Consider the following 20,536-nt stretch of genomic DNA (forward strand, 5'->3'; position numbering starts at 1 on the left):
TGTATTGTGTCATATGCGGATCTAGATAGTTGAAAACGGTGTAGTTTTCAAAAAGACAGGTTTCTTCTTTTCAATGCCTAAAACAGATGCCAGGAAAATAACCTCTCTTCAAAGAGTAAATTAAGCGAAATTTAAATGAAAAAAATGACAGCTTTGGTATTATCGTGGTCATTTGCATTTTACTACGGATAACTGTAAGTCTTGTAAACAAATGAATATATACTAATTATGCAAGTTTGGCTTTCCCAATTGCACCAAATAGCTTGCAAAGTAATGTTATCTGTTTGTAAAGATCCACTTCAAGTACTTATTAATGATATAAGAAGGCAAAGTTGAATAAACAGAAAGAGGAATCTGTTATCACATGTGTATTTTGTGTAAGTAGCCTGCTAACTGATTGATATATTTAATGTGTGCAGACAGCCAGATGAGTCAGGAATTTCTACAAGCGTGTATCCCATCACGATAACGAGATGCATGTTGACCCAACAAAATGGTGAGTGTTTGTTTACTTTCTAATAACATTTGTGAAAAAATCTTACAACTGTATATTTGTAGCCGATTAATTCGTACCATAAACGCTCCGTTATACACATGTTTATGATATATAGATTAAATGGTGAATGCTTAAAATTATTTGCAAACGGTGTTGGCAAGTCACATTTATGCAGATACAGTATATAAATTAATAAATTACGCCATATTTTTTTATTATTAGTTAGATAGATAATTTATAAAACCAGTTCAAAGTAAAAAAAAAAAAACTTCATTGTAAGATCTTAGCAATATCTTTTTTGTCAAAATAACATTTTATGTCCAGAAACTTAAGATAAATATTTGTCAAGGTGACAGTGTAAATTAGTATAGATATTTTTCGATACTTCTATAAACCACTCAGGACTCCAAAATACAATCAAGACATACAAAATGCACTCAGGACCATTTATGACTCAGCTGACATCGGTGACGAATACCATTATATAATGTCATGTAATTATTTCAAAGAAACAAATACTTACCACAATATTGTAACAATAATATAAATGTTATGAAATTCAGACAAGTATGTTTAACTCGAAATTGTGTTGAACTCGAGAAACTTCGAAGATTTATATATAAAAAAAGTAAAATAACAAAAATACCGAACTCTGATGAAAAATGCTAAACGGGAAGTCCCTAAGCAAATGGCAAAAGCAAAAGCCAAGACACATCAAACGAATGGATAACAACTGTCATATTCATGACTTGGTACAGGCATTTTCTTATGTAGAAAATGGTGGGTTAAACCTCGTTTTATAGCTAGCTAAACATCTCACTTGTATGACAGTCGCATAACATAAAATCATGGTGAAAGTCTAGTATCCTGGTTAAAAACCATTAGTATATATTGTCATCTCTTGTCCAAATATATGTAAAAATACATTACGCTTCGTAATCAACCAGACAAACAAATATATAAATGTCATGGTTTTTATTCATTAAATAACATTTACACGAAAAGCGTAAAATTGAGAAAATAGCCATGATAGCATAAAAAATGATGATCACCATTTTCTTTGTTAATAACCTTTGAGTTCTCTACATAAAATTCGTGACGAAAACAGCGCTCCTAGATTAAATAGTCTATCAATGCCGAGTATACGAATCTTTTCTTATTATTAAGGATCAAACAATGTAACATGTCATCAAAAGTGACCAAGACGCGCTAATTGCTTGAGGTTATAAATAAATTTTAAAGTTATATGAATCCTTTAATTAAACCTTGCTTTTCTTCAACATTTTCTCTATCTTATAGCTAAAAATGAAAGAATTAAAATTGTAATATTTCATCTTCAACACTTGTTTATTGGAATATGATCACTGATATTCATAATACACATTGTTGTGAGGGAAATATAAATTCCCTACCACGTCCGGTCTGTGTTTTGTTGTTTTTCTGCTTGTTATCGATCTGTTGAGTTTTAACTGAGTTGTATAGTTTGTTCTTATGTTGTACTGTCTCACCACTGCCCCAGGTTAGGGGGTGGGTTGGCGCCTTAAAACATGTTTAACCCCGCCACATTAATTTATGCATGTGCCTGTCCCAGGTCAGGAGCCTGTAATTCTGTGGTTGTCGTTTCTTGCTGTATATCACATTTGTTTTTATACGACCGCAAAAAATTTTTGCGGTCGTATATTGGTATGACGTTGGCGTCGTCGTCGTCGTCGTCGTCGTCGTCGTCTGGCGTCGTCCGGCGTCGTCCGAAGACACATTGGTTTTCGCACTCTAACTTTAGTTTAAATGAATGATTCTCTATGAAATTTTACCATAAGGTTCAATACCACAAAAGGAAGGTTGGGATTGATTTTGGGGGTTATGGTACCAACAGTTAAGGAATTAGGGGCCAAAAAGGGGCAAAAAATAAGCATTTTTGTAACTTCCAGACATAACTTGTGTGTTAGTGTATGAATCTCTCTGACATTGTACCACAAGGTTCCATATCACACAGGGAATGCTGGGATTGATTTTGGGGGTAATTGCCTAAAAATATTAGGAATTAGGGGCCAAAAAAGGGGCAAAAAACAAGCATTTTTCAAGTTTCATGACAATAACTTGTGTTCAAGTGTATGGATCTCTGTGAAATTGTACCACAAGTATCCATATCACACAGGGAATGCTGGGATTGATTTTGGGGGTAATTGCCTCAAAATATTAGGAATTAGGGGCCAAAAAAGGGGCAAAAAACAAGCATTTTTCCAGTTTCATGACAATAACTTGTGTGTAAGTTTATGGATCTTTCTGAAATTGTACTACAAGGTTCCATATCACAAAGGGAAAGCTGGAATTGAGTTTGGGTGTAATTGCCCAAAACGTTTAGGAATAAGGGGCTAAAAAGGGTCCAAAAATAAGCATTTTTCTAGTTTCCAGACAATAACTTGTGTTCAAGTGTATGGATCTCTCTGAAATTGTACTGCAAGGTACCATACTACAAAGGGAAGGCTGGGATTGATTTTGGGGGTAATTGCCTAATCTAACCGTGTATTTAGATTCTTAATTTTTGGTCCTGTTTTCAAATTGGTCTACATTAAGGTCCAAAGGGTCCAAAATTAAACTTAGTTTGATTTTAACAAAAATTGAATTCTTGGGGTTCTTTGATATGCTGAATCTAAACATGTACTTAGTTTTTTTAATATGGGCCCAGTATTCAAGTTGGTCCAAATCGGGGTCCAAAATTAAACTTTGTTTGATTTCAACAAAAATTGAATATAAGGGGTTCTTCGATATGCTGAATCTAACCATATATTTAGATTTTTGATATTTGGGCCCGGTTATCAAATTGGTTCACATTGAGGTTTAAAGGGTCCAAAATTGAACTTTATTTGATTTCATCAAAAATTGAATTCTTGGGGTTCTTTGATATGCTGAATCTAACCATGGATTTAGATTTTGGATATTGGAATACCACAAAGGGATGGTGAGAATTGTCTTTGGGAGATATGGCTCAAACCGTTAAGGAATAAGGTGCAAAAAAGGGGGGAAAAGGGTTTCCAGGTTAATGGACAATTACTTAAGTACAAAACATAATTTAAAAGGCAGTGTAAGGTTGGTAATTGAAACTCATTTGAATATCTCACCTAAACTGCTTTTAAATTATGTATATTGGAAATTTGCCAAAAACTTTATTATTAATAAATTCCATTGGAAATTTGCCAAGTACTTTAGTTTAATGAACTTCATTGGAAATTTGCCAATATAAAATGTTGCTGATGGAGCTTTTTTGTTTATCTCACCTAAACTGCTTTTAAATTATGTATATTGGAAATTTGCCAAAAACTTTATTATTAATAAATTCCATTGGAAATTTGCCAATAACTTTAGTTTAATGAACTTCATTGGAAATTTGCCAAAAACTTTATTTTTTAATAAATTTCATTGGAAATTTGCCAATAACTTTAGTTTAATAAACTTCATTGCATTTTTTCTAGTTTCCAGACAATAACTTGTGTGTAAGTGTATGGATCTCTCTAAAATTGTACTGGGTTGGGGGGGGGGGGGGTGGAGGGTGCGAAAAGGGGGGGGGGGGGTTTCCCCAATTTTTTGGGGTTCATATTTTTTTTCTTCAAAGTTTTTGTAATCTTCAATTGCACAGTATTGCGCAATAACAAGAAATCTCCTATTGCACAGTATTGCGCAATTTCACAGTATTGGGCAATAGCAAGAAATCTTCAATTGCATAGTATTGCGCAAAAGCAAGAAATCTTTAATTGCACAGTATTGCGCAACAACACAGTATTGCGCAATAGCACAGTATTGCACAATAGCACAGTATTGCGCAATAGCAAGAAATCTTCAATTACACAGTATTGCGCAATAGCAAGAAATCTTCAATTGCACAGTATTGTGCAATAGCAAGAAATCTTCAATTGAAAATAAATACAAATCTTTTAACCAATTTCAATGGGATTCATTTAAAGTCTTTAATTTTTGGGGGTTCTTACCTTGTATTACTTTTTTGGATATTGGGCCCCATTTTTAAATTGGTCTACATTGAGGTCAAAAGGGTCCAAAATTAAACTTTGTTTGATTTCATCAAAAACTGAATGATTGCAGCTGTATGATATGCTGAATCTTATTGTGTATTTAGATTTTTTATTTTGGGCCCTGTTTTCAAATTAGTCCATATTAAGGTTTGAAGGGTCCAAAATTAAACTTTTGATTGATTTCAACTAAAATTAAATTTTTTGGTGTTTTTTTATATGCTGAATCTAACCATGTTGTTAGATTTTGGATATCAGACCATTCTAGGTAAAATGAATGTCCCATTTCAAATTTTTTAGCTCTTTGACCACATTTATTTTGTGTCAGAAACCTATATTATGTCAAAAATTTGATCACAATCCAAATTCAGACAGTATCAAGCTTGAATATTGTGTCCAAACTTGCCCCAACTGGTTAAGGTTCGACCTCTGCGGTCGTATCAGGCTGCGCTCTGCGAAGCATTTTATTTGTTCATTGTTTTGTACATAAATCGGACCGTTAGTTTTCTCGTTTGAATTGTTTAACATTTGTCATTTCGGGTCTTTTATAACTTACTATGCAGTATGGGTTTTGCTAATTGTTGAAGGCCGTATACGGTGACCTATAGTTGTTACAGAACTTCTATGTCATTTGGTCTCTGGTGGAGAGTTTTCTCATTGGCAGTCATACCACATCCTCTTATTTTTTATACTGACATGTCACAGAAGTATGGCACGTGCCGATAAAAACCTTCATAATTTTATCAATATTGCTCTTATAATCTTAAAACAAACACTTGTAGTTTAGAAATAAATTTATCTTTCAGTGTCATATTTTAATTTTGATTTTGAATTTAAGTATATGTCCTGAGTTATTTTTTTATGTCCTGAGTGCACTTTTTATGACACGAGTGCAATCAGAAATCATGAACGGTTTTTATATGTTCCCGATATTTTTGGAAGGAAAGCAGAAAAATATTTTCAAAGGCAGGACTTTAATTTGGTCAAATTTAACATAATGGATAAGACAGTACATTATAGTTTCGATGTGTAATTTTATCCGAGATTTTGTCTGCTTTTTCATCTGTAATATTATATTATCTTAAATTTTCACGTCTTACATATTAATTTACCTGATTAAGCTACAGCGTAATATTAATTTGTATAATTATTTTGGCACGAAATTCAATAATCGTGATAATTGATTACTCAAAAAATCTCGGCCAAAAATGTTTTCTGAGGTCGGCTAATTATAATTACAGTACAGTTTTGCGCTTTCTTTATGCAGATACATAATTCAATTATTTGATTCGAGATTAAGCTATACATGTAGGTGCAAGAAAACTTTTCAGACAAGATCTGTTTCAAATAATCGGTCAACTTTTCCTTTCCATGTACTCTTACGAAAATTGAATTAATGCAAGGCAGCGAGGAAAAGACATAAAGCAAAGCAACCTCATTATATAAGAATTTTTGAACATCATTTGCAATATAAATACTTTTCGTGTGTAATGGAAAGCGACGCTGTAGCGACACATGGGGATCCCGTATGTCGTCTGCGTCACACTGTGTTAATCCGCAACTACATGTACTTGAAAACGACGTTTATACACAATTCAACTCAACTTGGTAAGATTCTTCTACAAAACATGACGTTGTGCATCTACCATTTATTTTTTTTTTTTCCAAATGAGTTTTGGGGTTTCACATACCAAATGAGGGACTTGGCCATTTTTACTTACATCATTATGAGACGACAGACGACAATCGTCTTCTTTGGAAGACTTACAAATTTTTAAAATATTTTGTTGAATTATATTTGTATCTTTTTCCAGAGATAAATTAAGAGGACCACCATTGATATGGACAGAAGAAACCGTGTGCATGGGGTAAGTTACTGGCTCTAATCTTTACGTCTTTTGAAAATTAATTCAATGTTATGTATATATTGCACTGATCGTTTGCATGTTTTAAAGCTTTGTCTTCACTTTCAGGTTGTTTCACGGAAACAGGCAGAGATGGTGGCAAAGAAGGTTGGCATGACAACTGAAAAGGTGCAAGGTATATTCGATTTCATAATAACCATGCAGTATTTAAAATGTGTTATTAAATGAAAAATGCGCGTTATTTCTAAATATTTTCTTGACCTTTAGGACTTTTTAACCTTAAAAGTGAGATACTGACCAGAATACATGCGCATAGGCACCCATATATTACTATTAAGAAACCGAATTATAGACCGGAAGGATTACACATTACACTACTACAGAGTGATCACGATATTCGTCTGTCCGTCATAATTCATTCATCAATCGCCATCTACTAAAAAACGACGAATTGATTTCAGAGGGAGCCACCAAACACCGTTCTGGAAGGGAGCTACCTAATGGTCCTTTAATTGCATTAGGGCAAATTGAGCTAAAGTGTCATAAAAAATTATAAATCAATCCGAAGCATTTTTTTTTTGGTTGAATTTGTTTTCTTTTCCACAAAGCTTCTTTGTATCATTTACAGAATTGCAAGATACATTTTACGTTTTTGATCAGAACGGCGACGGTATGATAACAACGGATGAGCTAGCCACAGTCCTCTTCAAACTTGGACAGCGACCTACATTGAGAGAGGTCCAGACCATGATAAAGTCGGTGGACGCTGACAGTAAGTATTTATTATTAATTTGCAATAATTCTTATAAGATTTGCATGTTACAAATACTTGAATTTGATTGGTCCGTTAGAATATTTTGCCTTGGTTTACACTGTGAAATGTTCATGCGCGATAAACATGAAATGAATTCTGGGGTTTCCCAGAAAATCAAAATTGAAAGGTAAAATAGCAAAGGTTTTTGTTGAGAATTATCAGAGACATATAATACTATGTTTTGTCTATTTGCTATCTGACGATACGTTTGAGACATGCAGAAAATGTAGCTATATATTTCATCTACACGCCACCTTGCGGCCATCATCAATGTACGGACAAAGACGTAAAATAAGTTATAAAAGGCCCCGGATAAAATCAAAAGAACTGCTTCATGTATATTTGGAAAGCCAATAACGTAATACGAATAAAAACACTAAGACGGCGACCACTTGCGTCTGGTTTTGCACATGCACATAAATTTTGTGGTCCGATTAAACATGTGTTTAAGCTCTATATCCTCCGACTATAGTAGGGCAAACACATTCAAAGAAATGACAAGATACAAGAAGTACGTATACTTTTTAGTACTTGTGATATGTAAAAGCTAATAAGAATCCCAAGTTTAGTCGATATTAATATATCAATATCTTCGTAGGGCTTAGTTGAAAACAATGTTTTATCGATACTTCCTTCTCATGTACAATTTTTTAAAAAGTTAGTTTTCGACATGATGTACATGTAACATGCATATGTGGGATCACAAGTGTACATACAAATTATCAAATCAATAAAATAGATGTGAGTGAAGCCGTTAACATCTATCCACTAGAAAAACATTCGATTTGACCGTTGTTTTGTTTCTGTGTAGTATAATTAAGTATTTTAAGTGACTTCGTTGTAAGAACAAAATTTCTTATCTCATATTTGACAGAAAGTGTAACGTAGAAAATAGATAAAATATATATTCACATACCTCTTGCATTATACATTTACAGAAAGTGTAAAGTAAAAAATAGATAAACTATATATTTATAAACCTCTTACAGTTTTTTGGTTATTTCAATTAACAAATGTTATCAGGTTGTTGATAAAAGTATGTCGCAGATTTACTCATAATCCATGGAGGATTTTGGCAATAGGTCTTTGCCAGCTGAGCTCGGTGACTGATCCATTGCCTTTTGTCTATCCTTTCAAATGTAAAGCATGTCGTGTGTGTATTCTAGTGAAAATTTACTGAAATTACCTTAACTAAACACATGCGAATGCCTCTCTTTTGTTTTCTCTTTTCCAGGCTTTGGAATACGCATGCAAATGAACAAGTAGACGTGTCAAATTATTGATACATTTGTACTTGTATTTGGGGTTTGTGTTCAGCATTACTCTTTTTATCTCAAATTAATTAATTTTGTTTTCTTGACTTGTAAACTTCCAACAAATGGGGATAATCATTTAAGGTTGGAAAGGAAATTTGCAATATAGTCACAGAAAAAAATAAACAACAGACCCTGCACGTACAGAGAGTGGAAAATCGACACTTTCCACTAGTACCTAGAATGTATACAATACTATGAATTCAAATTTTAATTGTTGTCTTATTACAAATTGACTTACCATACAAACAAACAACAGATGCATATATATGTAGATATCAAGTGTGTGTATAAATGTATGGTTTCCTTCCGTCACATGACACCATAGTTTACAATAATTGTTTCCTGTTTTCTTGTGCTTATATATAATTACTTAATAATATGTGTATGTGAGGAAAAAATTATCTTAAACACAATTTTAATTCTTTTGATTCAATGAAAATAAATGCGATTATTAACTCAGTAACTGAGAATAAATACTCTTATAGATTAATCCGAATAATTCAGTCCCTCCCCGTGATCGACCCTCCCACTAGCGATGTAGCCATCGTTCATAGAGCAGCGCAATATAATGACTGAATTATTCGGGTTTCTTATAGATAAGTATATTGTACCTTTTGTAAATTTGTTAGTTGTGTTTTGTGTTTCGTGTAAGTGGTGAGTCAAGCCATTTCCAACTGATTTTTACAGCTTCATCTTATCGTGTACTGCTACACTACTGCTCAAGAATAGGGGAGGGTTGAGCCATCACAAACATGTTCAACCCCACCACATTCTTTATGTGCCTGTCCAAGTCAGGAGCCTGTAATTCAGTGGGTGCCGTTGGTTGCGGTGTCTTTTTTGCTTTTCGTTTATTGCTTTATCATAAATCAGGCCTTTGTTTTTCTCGTTTGAATTATTTCACATTTTGTCATTTCGGAACCTTTTATAGCTTACTAGACGGTATAGATTATGATCATTGTTGAAGGCCCTACGATGACCTATACTAGTAGTTGATTACATACACGTTATTTGGTCACTGATGGATAGTAGTCTCACTGGCAATCATACCACATATCATTATTCTATACAGATCACTGCTTGTGATGATCTTGTCCCTTGCTACGACTGCACTTATGGAATAGAATTTTGATAACTTGCGTCAAATGGTATATTCTTGCATGTTTTACCCATACGGTTACGTAGACTAGGATATACAGATATCTATAGTGCTTTTAGGTAACGGGAAAGTAAATTCCTAAATAATTGACTGGCTACGTAAGTTCTTTTCTACAATATAAAAATAAGAAGATGTGGTAATGAGACAACTCTCCACCAGAGACGACCAAATGGCGTAGAAATCAACCACAATAGGCCACCGCAACGTACGGACTTCCACAATGAGCAAAACCATTACCGCATAGTAAGCTTTAAAAGGCATTGAAATGACAAATGTAAAACAATTCAAGGCCTGAGTACCATTCATAAAGAAAACTTTAAGCTAGTAACCAAAAACTTTGGAAAGCCAAAGAAATTCAGCTGCATTTAAGCAGTGGGGTAACTGGACTTTCCCTGCCCTGTCCATGATGGCATCAGTAGAACCTTGGCTGATGACGCTTCCGCTAACTGTACACTGTAGAAATACAGTCACAACCGGTCCCTAACAGCCACTTTGCCATGGGTACTAATTAACTGGCGCATGACACAATTCTGACCATTACCATCATGTAAACATCAAATCCGCCTTCCTGCCTTTTCGCTTGGTCAGTCAACTTTCAATCTCCTTAAATTTTACATTTTGTTCTCTTCTTTAATATACATGTAAGTTTTGTTACTGCATGTAACACAATCAAAAGTCAACCAATCGGCCAACGATATATGAAAAACATTGAAATCGAAAGCTCCGACAGAACAAACAAAACTATTATGGTAAACTGAAAACTGCTGCAATAGACAATGTACCTATTTTAATGGACATTATATTTTCTTCAATTCGGCTGTATAGAAATAACATTTTATATTGAACACACATTGTGTCGACGATCAGACCGGGTTTTGGCTCAACATATAATTTCTAGACCATCGGTTTAGCCAAAAGAGAGGCGAAAGAAACCAAAGGGATAATCTAACTTATAAGTCTAAAACATTTATGATATACACCAGACGAGGGTTAATGAGTAACAACTACACTAGGATCATAAAGTTTCATTAAGATTTAACCAGTGAAAGATTACAAGTTCGTACAGTAATAGCCCTATTTCCTAGTTATTAGTATAATGTAAAACACTTTTCTTCAAAACAAAAATAATTTCGTATTCATTTTCTTCTCGGACAACGACTGTCTTTATTCCTAAAACGTATATCTTCTGTAAATTTAAAATAAATTGGTTATCTTATGTATACAAGGTGACGTCATTGACCTTGGATAGATGAAAGAAACAATGAATTCAATGTATATACATCTAAAAAATAATCTTTTTTCGTTCTATCTGGGCAGAAAAGATTTCAAAGTAAATAGTAGTCTGTTATATATAATTGACAGAAGCATTAGTGTATACATCTTGGATAAACAAAGTCAGACGCGGTTATGTCACCCGTTTTGTTACTTCTAAATGTGATGATTTTTGCAATTTTTGCGATGCCATCTTTACACATAATAGCTATGCACATTACTTTCATTACATATAATGTTTGTTTTATTATATAAAATGTACTATTTTGTTTCCTTTCATGTAGTGTATGTGTAAATAATGAAAGAAGTAAGGTTTAATTTACCTTTGTCCAATCCTTTTGTTTATCTTCAATGCAATAAGAGTGCACAAACTAAATTTGTATGCCAACTAATATTAAAAAAAACCTATAATTATGTAACTGATTATATCAAGACAGATCTTACTAAATGTAATGTAAAAAAACACATATTACAGATGCATTACTTTGCTTCTGATACGTTAACAAAATTGTTTGACGTCGCGCCTTGGGACATTCCTAATTGTTCATTAAATTTTGTTGTTTCTGACAAATAAGATTAATTTTATAATTTTCAGAAAGTGGTACAATTGATTTTGATGAATTTGTCAAAATATTTGCCCAAAAGATGTGCATAGACCCCGAAAAAGAACTTCATGAGATTTTTTGTGTTTTTGACAAAAATAAAGACGGATTTATATCTTCAGAGGAACTTTATGAAGTGTTGAGCAAACTAGGCGAATCGATTACCAAGGTATGCATTCAAAACCTTTTCAAGAGTGATTGATGTTCGTCATGGAAAAAAAATAACATTGTGCATTAATTCTTGAAACAACACGTCTACAAGACCTTGACAGAATCCAACGCATAAGAACAACGCTTTGATAGCTGTCATAATTTAAAAATCACACAGCAGCACGGAGAAAAAACTTACTTCCAAGAGGCCCCCTACTTCCGGTTTTGTCACACTAGATTTCGATATAACTTCATATGTCCATTGAAGCACACGAATACGGTGTAATAATAAAAAATTGTACACTATAATGGAAAAAGAATTTAACAAAAACGTCCATAATTTGCCGGACAATCTCATTAAAAAAACACCACAGAAACCATACAAATATTTTGGAAAACCATAAGTCACATTAATATATTTGTTAGCTAACGTGGCTCGAAATCACTATGAATAATGCTGGACAGAATTACAATTTCCATAAACATACAGACCGAAATGGAAAAGTGACGTAGAAAACAAGAAGAGTGTAGAAAGACATACGAGTGCATGATTTCACAGCTTATTTCTCAAGCACATGGAAACTCCACTCAGCACGAGCGACAAACTCAAAATTCTTTTAAAAAATCCTTATGCGCAATTGACTAAATCCAAATTAAGGAAACAACGCTATTTTGTGGTTCTCCATTTTAAAGTAGCAGTTAGCCCTTCAATATAGGACAAAAGTTTACCACACAACGTTATTCTAGCTCCAGCTTAGATTGAATTCTTTGCAAGAAGTCAATAACACATTGAAGAATACAGACAATCGAGGTACATTACTAACAAATTATGAACAACAACGGGAAAAACCACAAAAATATTGTTATAATTTCCCCGAAAATCTCATTGTAAAAAACACAAGTAATAAAACATTTAGAAAACCATGTACACATCCACGTTTACCAAAGTTTGAATTTTTCGTAATACTATAAGGATGTTCTACCCCAGTAATAGATTACCTTGGCTGTATTTGGCAAAACCTTTCGGGATTTTAGGTCCATAATGCTCTTCAGTTGCGTACTTTATTTGGCCTTTTTAACTTTTTTTAACTCGAGCGTCACTGTTGAGTCTTTTATTGACGAAACGCGCGTCTGGTGTGCATTTTAATCCTGGTATCTTTGACGAGTGTATCCCGATATTTCACGACGAGCCATGTTTGGTTGATCTATAAATGTTAACAGCGAACTACTAAAATTATGTGTAGTTAAATGTTTTAAGATTGCGAAAACTGACAGAAACATAAAATTATATTCATTGTGATAACAAGACAAACAACATTTCAATGTACACAATATTTATTTCAGCTGCGAATGTATATGTATCTGTTAAATAAATACTTTTTACCAAATCTGGTTACTGGTATACAGTAATTAATTTTAAAAATCTGATAATATCAATTTATTTTAGGACGAGGCATATTTGATGATAAAAGAAGCTGATCTTGATCGAGATGGTAAAGTTAACTATACAGGTAATTTGTTAACAGAGAACTGAACATTTGATATCATATCGGGCTTGTACTTACATTAGCAACACGACGGGTATCACATGTGGAGCAGGATCTGCTAGCCCTTCCGGATCACCTGAAATCAACCCCCGTGTTTGGTGGGGTTCTTGTTGCTGCCCAGTCTTTAGTTTTCTATACTGTTGTTTGTCTTTTGGTCGTTTTTCGTTTCATGCCATGTCATTACCAGTTTGTTTTCGACTTATGAGTTTGAATGTCCCTTCGGTATCTTTTGCCTCTCTTGAGAACTCAAGTAATAGTTATAAACACAAACATTATATTGTAAAACAAAACAAGAAAAGCATTCATAGCCAAAAAATTTAACAAAACAGCCCAATATTTTGACATTAAAGAGGTTTGTCGAGAGATAAATTGTAAAAAGAAGCTGAAGGTACCATTGGTACATCCAAGACCCAATCGAGAGACACTGTCAACGCCATGGTAAAATACAAAAGACGGTAACATAGAATAAAATATAAAACCCAATATAAATATACAAAATGAAGTGTGGACAGAACAACAATTGCAACATTCTTCTAAATGAATGAATCATAACTGCATTTTACCTCTGTCTGTCATTTTGTGCTGATGGTTCTGTTGTTGGGTATATACTTACTAAATAGTAATAGTTTATGTCTATTCATTCACTATAAATAGATCATCACACAGACCCTAGATTTAATATACTAAACAGAGAATCGAGAAGACAGTGCAGATTAGATTTCACAGAATAAATGAAACATTAAAAAGGCAAAAAAAATAAAATAAAATTTACAATTCACACATGGATCTAATAAAATATATAAAAGTAATAGGTTCAGGTAATCGGACTGCAGCAGAGTGTAGTCCGCTGTAATTAATTGGAAGAACATTATTTGGTGTATCCTATATTCCTTACATGTCGTAACCATATTTAAATGTATGTACAACTTATTGATAGTATTCCATTTCAAATTATTATATTAGCAGAAAATGTTCTAAAAAATAAGATTATTGCTACGTCAGCATAGGTTATAGGCGGGACGGCTGTTCAAAAAGGTATTTCAGAAAAACACTAGTCAATGAATCTAAATGAAAAATGGTCCCTTTATAACAATTCAAAGAAGACAAGACTGAATTAAATTCCGATGCTTATCTCGGGGTGCCTCTTTAATAAGAATTTTATTAATCTATATAATCGAGAACCCATAAAGGGCATCATTTACTACACTATTAAGCACAATATGATTGGAAAAAAGAAAAACTAGATCCTAATATAATACTATCATATTATGGACAGGATCAGAGCCTAACACATCATGTGTCTTACATAACTATAACAATAATTTCATAATAATTAAATATTATTTTATATTTTTTGTATCCACCTGGATCTTATTTCTAAACACTTAATAATATAATTGCCTAGGCACATAAGAGTTGGTAAATGCTCATTTGTGAACAGACAGAAATATTTTTTATCCTTGGGTAATTCTTTAAAATTAGTACAAAGACTGTTTACTTTATCCCATAATAATTTTCTCTGTTCGTTATATAAAGGACAACTTACTGTAAAATGAGTCTCATCTTCAATGGAATTTGATCCATGTGATAGGCAGTGATGACATAGACGCTGAGTTCTCTCTATGTATTTTTTACTATATCTATCTTTCTCAATTTTAAGATCATGTGCACTTATTCTCATTTTACATATAGCTCTTCTTATATTAAAATCTTTAATTGATAAATAAGCTAATATATTATGCTGGCACCAAAATGAATACCTAAATTTCACCATTACTACATATAATCAACCTCTTCATAATTTTTTACGGACTTGGCGATCTCGCGTTTGTTACGGTTTTCAGCACCGGCCAGGTAATACCAAATACTCGAAAACATGTGGAATTTGGGGAAAAAAACAATGCGTACGGACTCGTTAGGTAAGCCGATATGTCTTCACACGGATTATTGCAAATTGCACAGTGAGTGCATTAATATTTTTGCGTCTTGAATATGCATGTTTAAAACTATGCGTCAACCTCTATACCGGTGTCGTTTATGTTTTTGTTATGTTTAGATTGCTATCGCGTTGACATCTCAGTTTATTCAGATATACTATTGTATACTTAGTATGCCTATGTCGCTAAGCACCACTCAATCAACTTTTCAATTGCACTACGTTTATTTATTTTTCAGATTTTAAAGCAATTCTTAATTTTAGATGATAAACCAAGACAAGAGAAAAAAGAATTCGATGGAACCATTCATTACCTCGTATGGTGTGTAAGAATTACACTATATATTTACCGTCTTGAACATGGATGACTTTCATCATCATTTACAACATACATGTATAATAAATAGATTTAGTTTACAACGTCAACCATTTTTATTTTTGTAATATTATCAAATTGTATTTTCATATCTCAACATTTTTTTGTACTAACAACATAGTTGTTTATTTATGTAACTGTATTTTCTTAACCTAATTAGTTTAAAATAAAATTTATACTGTTCTGCACTATTACAATATGGAGTTATTTCTCTTGGAACATTTACCATTGACAACGTTACGGTAGACAAGAAAACCAGAATTACAAAAATGACGATTTTTATATAGAGACTTCGTGACTAGGGAGTGGCAGTTGTTTACTTGATTTGGTACAGCATTCTGAAGCGAAAATGTTGGACATTTGATCATGAAATGCATCCTCTCCAATAGATTTTAGACGTTCGCTATGATGTTACAAACTTTAGTATAGATTAATGTTTGCTACGTCAATGACAGTCGCATATATTTTATGCACATAGAGGACGAGAACACATTAACCAATCAAATTCTAGTAAACAGGTTCTGCAAAGTCGGTCGACCGGGATAAAGGGCGTAAAATGTGAACCGTCACTTGAAAAGGATGACATATCGGATAGGGACAGACATTTTGCCTACCAACAGGACAACAATACAGATCACTCAAAGAGTTGCTGCAAGGGTTATTTATCATGCATACAGCGTGATACTCTCATTACATAAGAAATCGGTGACAATCAAGATTTCCGCCCGCGATCCACTTTTAATATTTGTCTAAAGTGGTCTATTCTAATATAATCCTTATATTGAGTCAGAAAACAATTTTATTGAATACACCACTTTTGAATCCTTTAAAATCAACTATAGGTAGTACAAAGTATAAGTACATCCGTATTTTTGTACATTCTTCCAATTAATTGAACATATTTTACTGACATGTGTCATTAAATGATGATGACCTGGTGATGTATGACATTTCCTTGATAGAGGATTGCTGCTCACAAGGAAGCTATTAAACCAAGAGTTCCAAATGGTGAAGTTGAAATCATCCCTTCGTAAATTTTACGGACGCCATCACGAGTTGGTTGACCGTTATGGAATAACCGTTTCACAGATGACATCGGATATGTTCCTTATGTCGTAACTACAATACCCTTCCCTTTTCGCGAATATGACCTACCGAATTAGAATATTTACCGGATTTGTAATAACATAAGCAACACGACGGGTGCCACATGTGGAGCAGGATCTGCTTACCCTTCCGGAGCACCTGAGATCACCCCCAGTTTTTGGTGGGGTTCGTGTTGCTTAGTCTTTAGTTTTCTATGTTGTGTCATCTGTACTATTATTTGTCTGTTTGTCTTTTTGTTGTTGGCCATGGCGTTGTCAGTTTGTTTTCGATCTATGAGTTTGACTGTCCTTCTGGTATATTTCGTCCCTCTTTCAGACAAACTGACAGAACTGCCAATTTATGTATCTCAATTTCTGTTGTGAATGCTATTCGTTAGAACAATTGTGTTTTGTTAATTTTGAACCTAGTACTGACCTATAAACGCGTTAGGTCCCAGTTTCTAATTTTCAACCGTCATCTTCCGCCATTACATTTTCCGGATTTAAATACTAGTATGTAATTTCATCCTTTGCTACGCAGGCTTATTTTTTCCGCAGACATTTATTTTCACTCTTGAAATCATTTATCTCCTGATCTATCCTGCATTTAGCTTCTGCCTGTCATGTTCAAAGTTATTTATTTTGAGTTCTTACCAGGCCAGGTTATTTATTTCGAACTCCTCTTGACCCCCCCCCCCCCCCCCCCCCTTTTCCCCAACGAAAATCTAATGGTCATTCCCTTAGTATAGAGCTTACTTTTCATGAAATTCTGGTCTGTATGAATACATATCTGTGATGTCTTTGTTTCTGTACTGTAGGATAAAACTAACCTTTTCATTATCTATATAATTCCTTTTTCCGAACTAAAGTGGATTCACTCATGTCAACCGAATGACTAAAAATCAGACACGTTCACATTCATAAGTAGATATAAGAAGATGTGGTATGAGTGCCAATGAGACAACTCTCCGTCCAAGTCACAATTTATAAAAGTAAACCATTATAGGTCAAAGTACGGTCTTCAACACGGAGCCTTGGCTCACACCACACAGCAAGCTATAAAGGGCCCAAAAATTACTAGTGTAAAACCATTCAAACGAGAAAACCAACGGTCTAATCTATGTAAAAAACGAGAAACGAGAAACACTTATGAACCACATCAACAAACGACAACTACTGAACATCAGATTCCTGACTTAAGACAGATGCTATAAGGTCTGTTATTCCAAATACGTAATTGTACTAGCATAAATATATCTCTGCGGTTACATGTGCATACATAGAGCTGTAGTAAGTTATGAGCTACCCGGACTTTGCTATCAAGCAGTAGGAACATTTAAAAGATGTATGCATGCGTATTCACATCATATGGAGGTAGATTTAATAAGTCTAATGTTCTTATCGGAATTGTTCCAGGGCAAGAATTTCCGCTACAGGACAGTTCTTTGAAATCGTGTGACGGATGATGGCTGGACTAATAAAATAAAATTATCCATATAAGTAAAAGAAAATGTGGGTCATACGTTAATAAGACAGCAACCCAACGACAATAATAACCAATATACATCTAGAGGGTAACATACAGTCTTCTCGTTTCTCGTTTTTTACATAGATTAGACCGTTGGTTTCCCTGTTTGAATTCTTTTACACTAGTCATTTTGGGGCCCTTTATAGCTTGCTGTTCGGTGTGAGCCAAGGCTCCGTGTTGAAGGCTGTATTTTGACCTATAATTGTTTACTTTTTATACATTATGACTTGGATGGAGAGTTGTCTCATTGGCACTCATACCACATCTTATTTATATTCAACTATACCCAGGCATCTATACAATATGCCAAGCTCCCAATCGTCCCAAGTTTATAAAAGTAGGGAATACATTAAACCAAAAAACAATCAATAATCTGCAATTAACATTATGCGTATGCATTTCCATGTTTTTGATTTCATTCCTTTGGATTTCATGTGATTTAGATTGTCTTTCACTCGTATGTTTGTTAGCGTCTCTGACATTATACAAGTATATTAATTAATTGTTGTTTGCTTTGCATCAATTGGCAATTTTTTCATGCATGTTCAGGACGAGAACATTAATACAATAGGTAGGTTCTACAAAGATAAGGGTCGACTGGGATGAAGGACGGGAACATTAATACAATAGGTAGATTCTACAAGATAAGGGTCGACTGGGATGAAGGACGGGAACATTAATACAATAGGTAGATTCTACAAGATGAGGGTCGACTGGGATGAAGGACGGGAACATTAATACAATAGGTAGATTCTACAAGATAAGGGTCGACTGGGATGAAGGACGGGAACATTAATACAATAGGTAGATTCTACAAGATAAGGGTCGACTGGGACGAAGGACGGGAACATTAATACAATAGGTAGATTCTACAAGATAAGGGTCGACTGGGATGAAGGACGGGAACATTAATACAATAGGTAGATTCTACAAGATAAGGGTCGACTGGGATGAAGGACGGGAACATTAATACAATAGGTAGATTCTACAAGATAAGGGCCGACTGGGATGAAGGACGGGAACATTAATACAATAGGTAGATTCTACAAGATAAGGGTCGACTGGGATGAAGGACGGGAACATTAATACAATAGGTAGATTCTACAAGATTAGGGTCGACTGGGATGAAGGACGGGAACATTAATACAATAGGTAGATTCTACAAGATAAGGGTCGACTGGGATGAAGGACGGGAACATTAATACAATAGGTAGGTTCTACAAGATAAGGGTCGACTGGGATGAAGGACGGGAACATTAATACAATAGGTAGGTTCTACAAGATGAGGGTCGACTGGGATGAAGGACGGGAACATTAATACAATAGGTAGGTTCTACAAGATGAGGGTCGACTGGGATGAAGGACGGGAACATTAATACAATAGGTAGATTCTACAAGATAAGGGTCGACTGGGATGAAGGACGGGAACATTAATACAATAGGTAGGTTCTACAAGATAAGGGTCGACTGGGATGAAGGACGGGAACATTAATACAATAGGTAGGTTCTACAAGATGAGGGTCGACTGGGATGAAGGACGGGAACATTAATACAATAGGTAGGTTCTACAAGATGAGGGTCGACTGGGATGAAGGACGGGAACATTAATACAATAGGTAGATTCTACAAGATAAGGGTCGACTGGGATGAAGGACGGGAACATTAATACAATAGGTAGATTCTACAAGATAAGGGTCGACTGGGATGAAGGACGAGAACATTAATACAATAGGTAGATTCTACAAGATAAGGGTCGACTGGGATGAAGGACGGGAACATTAATACAATAGGTAGATTCTACAAGATAAGGGTCGACTGGGATGAAGGACGGGAACATTAATACAATAGGTAGATTCTACAAGATAAGGGTCGACTGGGATGAAGGACGGGAACATTAATACAATAGGTAGATTCTACAAGATAAGGGTCGACTGGGATGAAGGACGGGAAGGACTGCCACTGGAAAATGAGGACATGTTGTAATTGGATAGGGACAGAAATTTGCCTTGAAACAGACAACCTACAGACCCTCAGGTAATATGGGTACTTAAACATGCAGAGGGCGTTACACGTTACAGATCCAAACGGACGCCCCACTTAAAAGGGTTTTATTGCAGGAACGGGAGTATATAAGTAGATGTCTAGACACTCACCTGTTTACCCTTTCTTATATAACCAAAAATTTCTAAATTTCAATAAATGGTCATTTTATTTAGCTAGATCAGCGAGTAGGATTTATCTACACATATAATGACATATAGTTGTCGTTGGTTCATGTCTGTCATATTTGTTTTTCGTAAATTGTTTTGTTATAAATGAGGCAGTTAGTTTTCCCAATCAAATTGCTTCATACTTTTCATGTCGGGGCCTT

The 20,536-nt window shown here is 34.4% G+C and overlaps 1 protein-coding gene across 1 annotated transcript; it reads left to right on the forward strand.

The window, feature by feature from the left end:
- The first annotated feature begins 341 nt into the window (after window positions 1-341).
- On the forward strand, window positions 342-15,749 carry LOC127703144 (neo-calmodulin-like). Its single transcript, XM_052207641.1, has 7 exons — window positions 342-496; window positions 6,333-6,386; window positions 6,492-6,558; window positions 7,012-7,155; window positions 11,537-11,712; window positions 13,141-13,204; window positions 15,416-15,749. Exons 2-7 carry the CDS (start codon window positions 6,360-6,362, stop codon window positions 15,442-15,444), a joined length of 507 nt encoding a protein of 168 aa, XP_052063601.1. The 5' UTR covers window positions 342-496; window positions 6,333-6,359; the 3' UTR covers window positions 15,445-15,749.
- The last annotated feature ends 4,787 nt before the right edge of the window (window positions 15,750-20,536 follow it).

This window comes from Mytilus californianus, unplaced genomic scaffold (genome assembly GCF_021869535.1).
Source record: "Mytilus californianus isolate M0D057914Y unplaced genomic scaffold, xbMytCali1.0.p SCAF_5, whole genome shotgun sequence".
Lineage (NCBI taxonomy): Eukaryota > Metazoa > Mollusca > Bivalvia > Mytilida > Mytilidae > Mytilus > Mytilus californianus.